The sequence below is a fragment of the Anabrus simplex genome, chromosome 1 (assembly GCF_040414725.1).
Source record: "Anabrus simplex isolate iqAnaSimp1 chromosome 1, ASM4041472v1, whole genome shotgun sequence".
In the NCBI taxonomy this organism is placed as follows: Eukaryota; Metazoa; Arthropoda; class Insecta; order Orthoptera; family Tettigoniidae; genus Anabrus; species Anabrus simplex.
Window position 1 is genome coordinate 829,482,242 of NC_090265.1, and position 12,864 is coordinate 829,495,105.

Here is a 12,864-nt window from a genome sequence, read left to right on the forward strand (position 1 = left end):
TGTTGAGGAGACATTCCAGCGTATTTACCTGTGCGACAGTGTTCCGATTCAACAATTGCGTGAAACAGAAATGACCCCGGAAATAATTGGGTCACCGGTGGGCCGATCAAAACTAGCAGTATGCCTCGATCCTTTACTTCAATTGGAACACTATGTTGCCATTAGTTAACAGAAATTCGTAACTAGGACGTAGTTACTTACTTCGCAATTCTGGGAAGTTCGCACCGACGGATAAGAGTAACATGTTTCGGGGCACATGGTGACCCGAACCGCACGGAACGTAATATAGGCCCACCCCAGTGCTGTCCTAACCCTCTTTCTTTTCCGTGCCGCCGGTGTGTCAGAATGTGAAAGCTCCATACCTAAAAAAGGACGTGAAATTGCTTGTAAATATTATATACGGAAGATAGTAAATATGTCAATAACTATTCCAATAACTCCAATAACCTCTATTGGCTTTCCTAAGAGCAATGTAGAAAGCAGATATCAGAAGGGTGGTACTCCTTAAACAACAGTCTACGATCTGCGGACAGCAACACTCTAGGCTTCATTCACCGTAACCGCGCTAAGCGATTCCCGCGTAAAAATATAGGTCAGACAACAATCGGGACTCAGGGTGACCCGATGCGATATGAACGGAAGATGAAAAAAACTTCCTTCGGGTCACCGGTGGGCCGATCAAAACTAGCAGTATGCCTCGATCCTTTGCTTCAATTGGAACACTATGTTGCCATTAGTTAACGGAAATTCGTAACTAGGACGTAGTTACTTACTTCGCAATTCTGGGAAGTTCGCACCGACGGATAAGAGTAACATGTTTCGGGGCACATGGTGACCCGAACCGCACGGAACGTGTTAATCTCTTGCCTTATCTTCCGAACAGTTTCATCGTATATGGCTGAACAGTACGTTTTTCTGAACGTTGACTCATCCGGGATGGATCGTTTAGTATATTTCTGTAGGAATTCCCTGAAGCACTGATTATTCAGTTTGAAGAGAGGTATGTCAGCAGAGATGAGAGCACGGCAGAAATCAGTGTTGAACTTGGACGTTACACTGGAAGTTGGTGGTTGTGTCAGAAACAACTATATCTGCTTGGAATCTCGTTGTTTGTCAACCTGGTTGAAACATGCTGTTGCACAAGGAACCTTTGAGTAGATATCACTGTACAATGACACAAATTACAAAATAATATCTTACTGTCAGTTGATAAACCATCTTCTTTAAATTCTGATACGTAACTTTTCAATTTTAAACTGGTTGGCTGAGCTACTTTAGGCATATTGTAACAATGTTAATATCTTCAATGAATATCAATATACAACTGCACACACTGAACGTACAAGAACACTATGATCCGTCTCGCTGCTAATTCAAACTGTGAATGACTGGTAGTGAACTAGATGGAGTTATGAAGCAATCAAAAGGAATGCCCAAATTACGAACTAATCCGGAAACCTCTAGCACATCGTCGATGAATGAGATTTCCCTAGTTACGAAATTATCGCACAGACACAGTCGATGTTATGCAATGCAGCTTATCAGTGCTGTAAGTGTGATTCAGATAGTCACGGTACTGACCGGCTGATCTCCACCACTTCCGAGCTCAACCTCTCTCTTTCTTTGTACCACTTATCAGCTTATTTTATCAGCCCAGACGTGGACAGGCGTGATAATGACCTGCACACCAGTTAAAATAGTAATTTTTCGAATATAGATTTTTTAATTTATTTCTCCATTATTGAGAGGACTGCCAATTTAATGTAATTTAATACTTTTTAGCAGAAATATGAACTATATTGATTTTAATGACGAAAAATATGGAACATATGTGCTAAACTCCAAAATATGGAAAATGAATACTCCATTTTTCAACTGCACATGTCATGATTCGTAAAGATAATGCAAAATATAATTAATTTTGGCTTCCTAAACAGATATCTATTTATATATAAATCTGTTCCCTGCTAATTAATTTATATATCACCTGTTCAATACACTAAAAATTTAGACAATTAGGAATTTATCTTTATTTCCATATGAGACATGTTTCACCTTCCATGGAAGATATCATCAGTCACAGTACTACCTCAAGGCATAAATCAGGTACCTGGTTTGTAATTAAATTGTAATTACTAAGAAATAATATTGATATATTACAGTAGGAGTAATCAATGAGAAAAACAATGTTCATTGATAATATGGATACCAACATATCAGCCATTGGCTGTAAATAACCATTTGTGAAGGATAACAGTGTCAAAATGTTAGGGTATGTCTTACAAAGTTTAACTTAACATGTTTTACATGGGGGCAATCTAAGGGAAAGATAAGTGACTGGCACCAATAGGTAAGACCACAGGATATTTAAAAGTGCCTGGCAGCAGTGGTCCGTGTGAAATATTGATGTTACACTAATGGAGATGTTAGTAAAATGTTACTAAAATTTCAATGAGAAAAACAATGTTCATTAATAATATGGAGTTACAAAGGATTATATTAACATATTTACAAGGGGGCAGTCTAAGGTAAAAGATACAAGTAGTTGGCACCAATGCGTAAACCACAGGGCATTTTATGTTTCCAGCAGTGGTGGTCTGGTATGAATCAGAATGAATAGAAAATTTAGGAAATTACAAAGCTTATAATATATATTTACATGGAAGCAGTTTGGGGAGAAAGTATACAAAGTGTCTGGCACCAATGTGCATAACAATAATTTCTGCTGCTGGTTGATGATCACAGTATTGACAGGGCAACTACACAGTAATATTGACGTTACTCTATTGAAAAGTTGGGAAATTACAAAGCTTATAATAACATATTTACATGGTTGCAGTTTGGGGAGAAAGGATACAAAATGTCTGGCACCAATGTGCATAACATTAATTTCTGCCGTTGGTTGATGTTCACAGTATCGACAAGGTGCACACAGTAATATGCATCAGTGGTTTGACCTCACTTCACAATTATTTGGAAAGCTAGGAAAATATTCCAACGTTTTTTGAGATTGCCAAATGAGGCTCCATTAGGAGATTAGTCATCCTGAAAGCTGTCTGGTTGAAGTCCCGGGTTCGTGAATATGGCTCCATAAGTAACGGTGAATTTGGCCAGCGTGGAAGGAAATTTGATTGGGTGTCGTAATGTTTAGGCATAATTTTGGTGTAGTAGAAAGGAAAGGTCGTTGAGTACATGGTGCATTGTGAATGGCAACAATGACGGTCGTTATTTGTCGATAATGGTATTTTCAGGGAACATGTTGCGGGGTTAGAATCGCTCTCTTAAATTGAGTTTTGTTAACTTCTTGATAACTTTGAATGCTATGTGAAAAATACCAGCGTGAGAATGGTTGATGAGACTTCAAAACGGAGGTATTGTCGTAATTGTAAACATGAAGAACATAGGGACGAAGTTTTGGTTTGTGATGCTGGCCTGGTGAAATAGAATGGAGTTTATATTTGGTGTAATCCACAGTGGAGGGATCAATTAGCATTAATTAGCATCCTACATATCACCATCGAATGTCGAGGAGTGAGAGCTCACAAGTATACCTAGTGAGAAAACGGTACGGTACCGAAGATGAACAATTGCATTTTGTGGCAATTGTTCGTTTTCCTATTCATACAGCGTCACCTAACCTAACTTAACCCCGTATGTACCATGAAAACATATATCAGAGGCCAGTAGAAAGTGATGATAACCTTCTTGCTATAAATTTAAATGGGAATAGCCTTATCGAAATCAGAGATGCACTCTGCCATATCTTGAGGTGTATCACATTCTTACTTAATTTCATGTGTACCCCCCTCCCCTCCATGGCGCAACAGCCCGGAAGGGCCATGGCCTATCAAGCGACTGCTGCTCAGCCCAAAGGCCTGCAGATTATGAGGTGGTGTATGGTTGGCACGACAGATCCTCTCAGCCGTTGTTCTTGGCTTTCTAGACCGGGGCCGCTATCTCACCATAAGTTAGTTCCTCAATTGTGGACCTCGAACCAGCCCTCAGATGCAGGTAAAAATCCCTGACCTGGTCGGAATCGAACCCTGGGCCTCCAGGTAAGAGACAAGCACACTACCCCTACACCGCGGGGCTGGCCGGTACTAATTCCAATGTTGAGTATTAAAATTAAGCGATCGTCTACTTAGCCTTTATTTCTAACAAGTTAACAACTGCAATTGACAGCGTTATTTATGTATTTATTATGAAAACATCATCTTGTTCATTTCTGATTTTCTTTACGGAACAGCAGTTGACCTCTATTACTAATCGACTCCGACATCGCCGTCGAATGTCAGCGAGAGAGTTCGCAAGTGCACATAGCGAGAAAATGGTACCGCACCGAAGATCAATCGCAGATTGTGGCAAACGTTTCAGTTTAGGCATTAATTTTTCCATTCAGTATTGAAGATTGTTCAAAATTGCTTTTCTCAAAATGACCAAACCAACACTGTAGTTTGTTGGTGTAAAATTCTGCCTTTTTAGCTATCCAGCTTTTAGCTTCTCAGTAATTTGTCTCATTTAGGAAAATAGTAGAAAGAAAATGTAGAATGTTTCATGTATCATCAATGGCACTTACAGATACAGCACTGATCTGGCATATTTTTCTTCTCAGTGTACAGTAACTCTTAAATGTAGTTCGACTTGATGATTCATAAATTACAGTGCTGAGCAGCAACACAGTACAGCCGGCTGACTGTCCAGTCAGCCAAACTCCTGTCACCACAAAGACGAGCTTATAATGGGAGATCGGTGTAACACACAAAGATACACATTTTTTTCAATTTAAGAACAACTTGTTTTTAACCAAAACTGCTCCTTTAATTTCATCACCAAATAATTGCCCATTATGGGGTGTGTCCATTCCTGAAGGTTTCTCTGTATAAGTTATTGATGGAAATAAAATTAATAACTTAAAATAGTCTAGTTCATTGTTTTGCCTTAATGGATCATGTATTTTATTTTAATTCCAGGCAAAGATTCCATGTTCTAACAATTGTAAATGTGTTGGTTGTCGAAATGTGGAAGAAAGCAGCGACAAGAAATCTTTAAGAGATTTGGCAGAAGCTGCTGAAGTGAGAGTTCAGCAGCAGACTGCAATCAAGAATAAACTTTCGGCTCAAATTCAAGACATCGCCTTCAGGCCGCAGCCGTCTCTGCATAGTGGATCAAGGTAAGATATTTTCTACTTCTTTTTTTTTTTTTTTTTTAGATACCACAAATAAGGAAGGTAATATTTGTGTAAAAATTTGAATATATATCTGTGTGTCGAAGGTATAGGACACTGTCACATTTATTGAATTTTACAAGAGAGCATTTTGAAGATGTTTTACTGTGTTTTCCCTTAATTATCTTGCCTGTTAATAGCATCATCGTAATGAAATCTTGTCAGTTTACACTTTCGACATCACATATGTTGCTTCACATGTAATGTACTTTTCTTTATTTTGTACTGATTTTACAGATATATTATGGACCTCTCGTAAACATGTCGCATTATATGACATAGTTTCTTGGAATTTAAGAAGTAATATTATTCAACCACATTAATTTCATTGTAAAATTATTTTCCATGAACAGAACATAACTCACATTGGGATATAACATGCTGTAAGGAAATAAATATCACATTTGATCCTAAATCTCATCTATGTCCTCTTCTGGATAATCTGGGTTTTTTTTACTTAAATTTTTATAAAATGCATGGCAAACTGAGGGAACATATGGCAATAGCACCATTAAATCATTATATTTCTGCTGAGAAATAGGTTGTGAACATCAGAGAGTTGGTTCAAATCTGCTGGAAATTTAAGTACATGTCTGCGGAACCTAACTAAGTCGGCCTGTTTGTCGTCACCGTTAAAAGATGTTTGGAAATATCCCATGTTTTGCTGTTTCACTAGTAATTGCACAGACTTCGATAGGAAAAATGGCCATTTCTCAATATCCATTTTCCTCTGAACAAGGGAAGTGCTTGCAGAGTCTTGTGGCATACAGTGAATTGAACCTTTTACGAAGGGTTGCCCCAGTTAATACAGAGCGCACCGAGCTCGATAGCTGCAGTCGCTTAATTGCGGCCAGTATCCAGTATTCGGGAGATCGTGGGTTCAAACCCCACTGTCGGCAGCCCTGAAGATGGTTTTCCGTGGTTTCCCATTTTCACACCAGGCAAATGTTGGGGCTGTACCTTAATTAAGGCCACGGCTGCTTCCTTCCCACTCCTAGCCCTTCCCTGTCCCATCGTCGCCATAAGACCTATCTGTGTCGGTGCGATGTAAAGCAAATTTTAAAAAAAAATACAGAGCGCGACCTTGAACGCATGTGCCACCCCTGGAAGCAGTTGTATGTCTTGTCTTTTCTTTTTCCCCTGTCTGGTCAGTATGATTTAGAGAAGTGCTTTATACGGTCATATCATACTGTTGTTGCCTTATGGCCTGCCGAATTGCAGATAAATAACAATGCTACATTGTTGGTCTTTCCAATGCTAATTTCCCATTATCAAGTCAAGAATTTTATAACAGTGTAAAATGAAAGGTCTCAACACTAGTATGTCCTTTGTAGTTAATGTGATAAAATTACTCCAGGATAGTTTCCCGCTAGAAACAACAACTTCGAAAAAACTGCCCCGGAAGAGAGTTCGAACCTTCAGGACTCCAGACATCATTAAGAAGGTAAAGGCTGCTGTCCTGAAGGAAAATCCACCAACTCAAAAGACACTTTGCTAGCTACACAAGCAGATCTAAAAGTATAGTCTACCGTATAATTAAAGATGATCTGAACCTGGCAAAGTGGCATAAGGCACATTAATGAACGCTTCACAAATGCCAGAAAATTATACGAAAACCACCTAGCAGGGGATAGATGGCAGTCAGTTGTTACCCTGGATAAAGCTGTAGTTTATTTGGATGACACCAACAAGCCCCAGACGATTTACTGTCGCCCCAAAGGCCAAAAGGGGCACTCGAACTTCGTCAAGGGAAACAAAGAACTAGGGAGTTCATGGTAGTGGCAGGATATTGTGCTCAGGGTAAACTCAGACTCCTCAGAGTGCCGAAATATGTGAAGATCAATGCTACCTACTTCCAGAAGAATCATGGATCCCTGTTTCAACAGGGATAATTGTCGGCTGTACGGTGAGGATGCTTCAAATGTCGGGATCGACATGGGTAAAGCATCCAGTCGTGCTGCCAAATCATCAGTCACTTACTATGAGAGAAAAGAAGCAGAGATGGGTGTCCATGTCATACCATTTAGTGACATCCCTGTCAAATCCCCAGATGCCTTGCCAATGGATTTCTGTGGCTTTGGCCTCCTGAAAAGAGGGCTTTCTTCTAGACGTCGCACCACTAATGAGTGTCTTTGGAAAATGGGCGAGGAGGTATGAGAAAATATTCTTCCTGTACTCTATCAAAGTCTTCTACAGTGGAAATTGAGATATAGGACAATAGACCGTGCGCGTGGTTATCACGTCAAGCACAACCAGGTCTGGAGAAAAGGAATCATCTAAGACAAAAGGTACGTCAAAATCGTCCTAACTTAACTGGGGCAACTCTCCGTAAATTCTTCAAGTTTCATATTATGAACAATGTACTTGCTGGAAGTTTGTCTTACCAATTGTTGCCAGTCCTAGGATGTTAAAATGCTTATATTATTCAGTTTCCTCTCTATCAACGCATGAACACTGTCAGCCTCCATATAGGTATGACCTTTTAGTAGAAACTTCTGAGTTATGGTCTTAATTTGTGGATACTTGTGCAGTAATCAGAAAAAACACATTATAATATATTCACATTCTTATTTTGTCCATAGCAGTTGTCTGTCCAAAGTGATTTCTTCCACGTCACTGTCAGGTATGACACTATCTGCCCATTTCAAAATTGCTGATGAAATTTTGTTTCTGCCTCGCCCTCCTTGACTCATCCCACAACACTCAGTGAACTGAGGAATCAGATGCATCAAACAAGGTAAAATTTAAGGCCCAAGGCTTCCTTTTATAGAAACTAATACTATATGATATGACTGAGGATGGCAAACATTTCTGAAGGTCTCCAAATAACTTATTTCTTACAATGTAAATTGAAAATGACGTTGATTTCTGCCCTCTTTCTTTCATTGTTTTCTGCCTCTCTTTCAATCTCTTATATCGCTGCAGTGATTTAGAATGATTGGGAGAACTTCGCCCAAACTTCACGGCTTGTGACGTAATAACGTCATTGTGGTCCTGCCTGCCTGCCTGCCTGCCTGCCCACTTACAGTGCTTAGAGCAATCTAAAATAACAATACATGTATGTACTATAGTTTGTGTTGCTTTAGCCTTTTAAGTGCTGAGTTTGCAGTTGACTCTTTGGTACCTCAGTGCTGAGTTTAAAATTCGTATGTAAAAAAGTTTGTAGAAGCCTCAATTTTTAACACATCAGTGGGGTTATTAGGTTTAAATGTTTATAAATGTTAGTTCTTTATAAATCTAAATGCAAATGGAAAATCCTACACTTATGTTTAATATTATTTTGAGTTCTCGTGGACCTTCTATAGACAGGCGTAGCAGTGCTGGACGGGCTGCTTCAGCCCGTATGTAGGCGGGCGTAGCACTCATCGGGTTAAAAGGAAAGTATTCATGTACAGTATACAGTAGGCTACAGCTGGTACAACAGTCACTTTTAATTCTTACATTGAAAAAAAACAAGGCATTAAATACTGTAGTAGGTTATAAAAAGACGCAAATTCTGAACTTAGGCTTACCTCTAATGCTCTAAAACAATCGTCACCTGTCACTAGACTGGGGAGTTGGTGGCTGGGGAATCTACTAAAGATTTGGCATTCACCTGTCTGCTAGCCATAGCCCAGCATGTTGTTGCCTTTGCGATTATTCCCATCCAGTACAGTACGTTAACACTGATGCTTTCACGGCCTGTACTTGTAGACATAATATGGCTGCAATCAGCAGAGTCGTAACTGGTAAAACATTATTTGGTCTGGACTTGGAAATGAATGAATCTTATTTATCCAACTGGCTGCAGTACATATTTGATCACCTGCTGACATAATAAAGAATATCTTTGAAATCCCACTAGATATAAAACATAATCTCCTTTGCTCAAAATATTCAGTATTCTTTCTTAGTGTAACGTCCTGTCCCAGGACAATTTCTTTTCTTCAGCTTCAATGGTTTCTTAACCTTGTAGTGCATGCTTTAGATATATACAGCTAAGAGTAAGTTGGGTCATCAGTAGTAAGCTTTGGATAAGTAGAAGTAGATTTTCAGTCGAAACTCCTGATTTGTCAGCAATCTCTCGGCTTTATCTGTGCACTGGGATGGTGTTCTCTAACTAAAGGTGTATGATACAGGCTCATGTTAGAAGCAAACAAGTTTTCCTACAACTTACTAGATTGTGCGTGGTGAGAGGGATATTTGTTCATATGAGTTTGTTCACAGTTGAACATTAGAAAATGTTTTGGTTGCATGTTGTTTGTTATTGTATGGAACAGGGTCGTTATAGTAATCATGGATAGGTGGAAGTTGAAGAAATCGGAGACATGCGTTTGCCTGATGTAGTCAGTTGTATCCTGCGAGGCGACTGCCAAACCATGGCCAGTTTGAGATGTAGAGCAGAGACTACAGTAATGTGGAGCACTACATGTATCAATGTGCCCATTACATATGCGGCACAGGTCTACTGACAATACAGCTAGAGAGGCTGTAGCAATGCCTTTTAAGAGAGATGTGACATAGAAACTGCAGCATGGTGATTATGGCAGCATGCAACATTTTATGAGTGTTTTTTAGAACAGGTTAGTTTTTAAAATCAATACCACAATAACTATACCGTACCAGTATAGCAGTTTTTCTTCATTCCATTACTTGAGGCTTTCACATTTATAGTAGATTGCCCTAATGCACAGATAAAGCAGAAAGGTTGCTGACACTTGGAAAGTTTGGATTAAAAATGTACTTCTTTAAAGCACCTATCACTTCAGCCCATGCAACTTAAAGAGCTGTCTCTCTTGGCACAGGCCAGAGCAATATTTAACTTTCACCAAAGTCCTAGTATGAATGGTGCTAATAATGATATTTGGAGCACTACTAGTGCGACGTTATGTTGAGTGCTGCTCATGGGGTCATTCAATCTGGCCCAGTGAGGAAATGGGGGTAAACTATCTTACTCTTCATCTTGCCTAGTATGCCTCATTTGATGCAGCCATTGATTATTGCTGTTTTCTTATGGCCACATAACCTTTTGAGGTGTAATTTGTGGATCCAACCAGCCTTCGGGCTTTGGCCTTACTGACAATAATCTCTATTGAGTGTATCATATGCCTGTATATTACCCTGGACGATCTATTTAGTCTCCTATCCTCTGCACTTGTCCATATCATCAGAGTATGGATGATGCTGTAGTGTTCTTTAATCTATTACTACAGCCGTCTTCTGTCCTGACTTGTTTTACATCCATCATCTGAATACTTGTTTCAGCAGCCTGTATCTTATTTTCATCCTAATTCCTCATTTTCTGCTACAGCAGTATGAAGGTTAGAAAAAGAACTCTGGAGAAGAGCTACTGAAGGGCTTTGTTGAACATATGACAGGCTTTGCAAGTTTGTACTAAATGTAGTATTGCTCCCAAGAATAAAAGAAGTCTTCAAGTATTAAGAACCAATCCAAGCCGTAATATATCTGACTTTTCAGAACTCAGTCTTCTCTGATTGAAACTGAGAAAGAGAACAAACAGATCGTACCCTTGGATATCAATTCAAATGGAAACCCTAAATCTGTTGACCCTACTGACAAAATAGAACAGCGGATTGGCATGCATGAACCTAAAACCCTGGGATTCTGTGAAACAACTAGATAATGGTTCAAGGATCTAGAGAGCGTAGAGATAGCTACTTTATGTTTTGTTTGAATTTTATCGCTTCCAATTGATTGCGTTTCATTGTTTCAAGATGATGTTGGAACTTCATACTTTGGAATTGCGATTACAACTGTGATGCTGCAATATTTGCAAAACAAAATACTTCTGTCTGTTGAAAAGTCTTCAGACTCGCATACATACTCTTTCAATACATCACTACCAGTTCTCCTCTCTTTAGGCATTGTAAATTAAGTAGCAACATCACAGCCCATTAATGTACTATGAACCACAACCAAACCATGCCGGACAAGAACTAATTGTGCATGAAAGTGAAACCTCGTTAGTGGGTCCCTCATTAACATGTTTTCCAGCATAGCATGTCGTAAATTCAAAGTCCCTAGTGTCATCGTGTTAAATCCATGTAAAATATACCTCACTTATCACATCACAAATTTTTTCTATTATCGCTTAGTGCGATCACATTTTTCCTTACCCAGAAAAGGTTATTTGTCATCTCTTGTGAAAGGAACGTGATTTCCAACCCGGGTAAGAGCCCTTGCTACAGTTGCATGATAACGGGAAAAGGCCTTGAATTCCTGAACTTCACAGTATAAGTTGCGCCTTTGGGGAGTAAGCCATTAACCTCAGGCTGGTTAGCAGTGTAATTGTTGAATAACACAGCGAGTCTGTTTGTGCTTATATGTCGCATTCCATTCATTCATTTTGTGTTGAGTGGTAAAGTGAAGGGTAGCGACTATATGCCGTGTGATAGAATACATCTAGATTAGGAATATAATTGTGTGAAGTTGACTAGTTTGGTACATAATTGTCTTGTGATAGCCTAATTATGAATACAGAAAAAGTTGGGAAATTCCTCACTAATGAAGACAAAATCTTTCAGAAATTGGACTGGCACCCACATCTTTAAAAACACAGAGGTGACGCGAATGTTGAAACTCGCACCTTCGAGTTTCGACTTGATTACTCGAGTTAGTCGAAGTTTTGTCTGATTCAAAATGGCGGCCAAAGTCATTCTCTCGTAGTCGCACGTGGCTGAGTGTAACCTGCAGTTCATTATATAAGAGTGTGACCAGAAAATAATGTTTAAGAACCCACTAATCCAAAATGTAAGGTTTCTACTAACATTTGTTTCAGAAAGTATGATCTGTCATAATACATTGATATTAAACATTTGTTGTCTGGAGTTTTTCACACCTTTCATTGCACTCGTGTTATTTTATTGGCCCCAGCGGAAAAGGTTTTCATATTTGTTCTCATGTTTTTGACACCCTTTTAATACTATCCTCTCATCTTTAGAAACGGTAGATATAGTTTTAACTGTACCCGCGGATACACAATGTAAAATACCCTCATGTCAGAAAATGTATCTAGTGTTTCTATATCCCTGTTGGATAGTTTTTATTCATTTATTCAGTCATATGTTTTCTCACTTAACATGTTCTTTTTCCTTGTCCCCTGCAGGAACATCTTAATGAGATTTTTGTAAATTTACAAAGTGGGAGGGAAAAGACAGCCCTGTTGTAAATGACAGTCCAGAAATCAGTACTTGCCTAATTGGGTTGCAGGTAGACAAATTTATGGCAGGATGTCGAGCTGGTGTTGTTAATTTTAAATGTGTTTCCCACCTGTCAAGCAGCCTACCTGGTGATAACCAACACAGCTCAATTTCTTGAACATGGCATGAGTCATGCACAGGTTTCCAACACTTACGGTACCTCAAAGTCATGCCTTGTTTTCCAATATTGCCCTGAAGAAGCTAATGTCTTCACTCAAGATGCAGAATACTTTTAAAATAGGACCTAACAGGAGAAAAACACAAAATATGCACTACTGAGATAAAATTACTCCAAATATGCAATATGCAAGATTTATAATTATCTGAAGCCTGGTAATAATTCATTGCAGTTGCTTTGCCATACAATAAATAAATACAGTAGAACCTCGATAATTCAAAATCCCGCCTAATTCGAAGAAGCTCTCGTTCCCGGAAACATGA

General features: G+C 39.0%; 1 protein-coding gene across 4 annotated transcripts in view; it reads left to right on the forward strand.

Moving 5' to 3' along the window:
- LOC136873914 (protein lin-54 homolog) overlaps positions 1-12,864 on the forward strand; it is a 264,832-nt gene that overhangs the window by 209,721 nt on the left and 42,247 nt on the right. For 2 of the 4 annotated variants that reach the window (XM_067147255.2, XM_067147284.2), the window contains one exon: positions 4,971-5,170. In XM_067147255.2, the coding sequence (XP_067003356.1) occupies positions 4,971-5,170 (200 nt within the window). Of the gene's footprint in view, positions 1-4,970; positions 5,171-7,806; positions 7,962-12,864 lie in introns of all 4 variants that reach the window. The other 2 variants (XM_067147265.2, XM_067147274.2) reach the window with 2 other exon arrangements.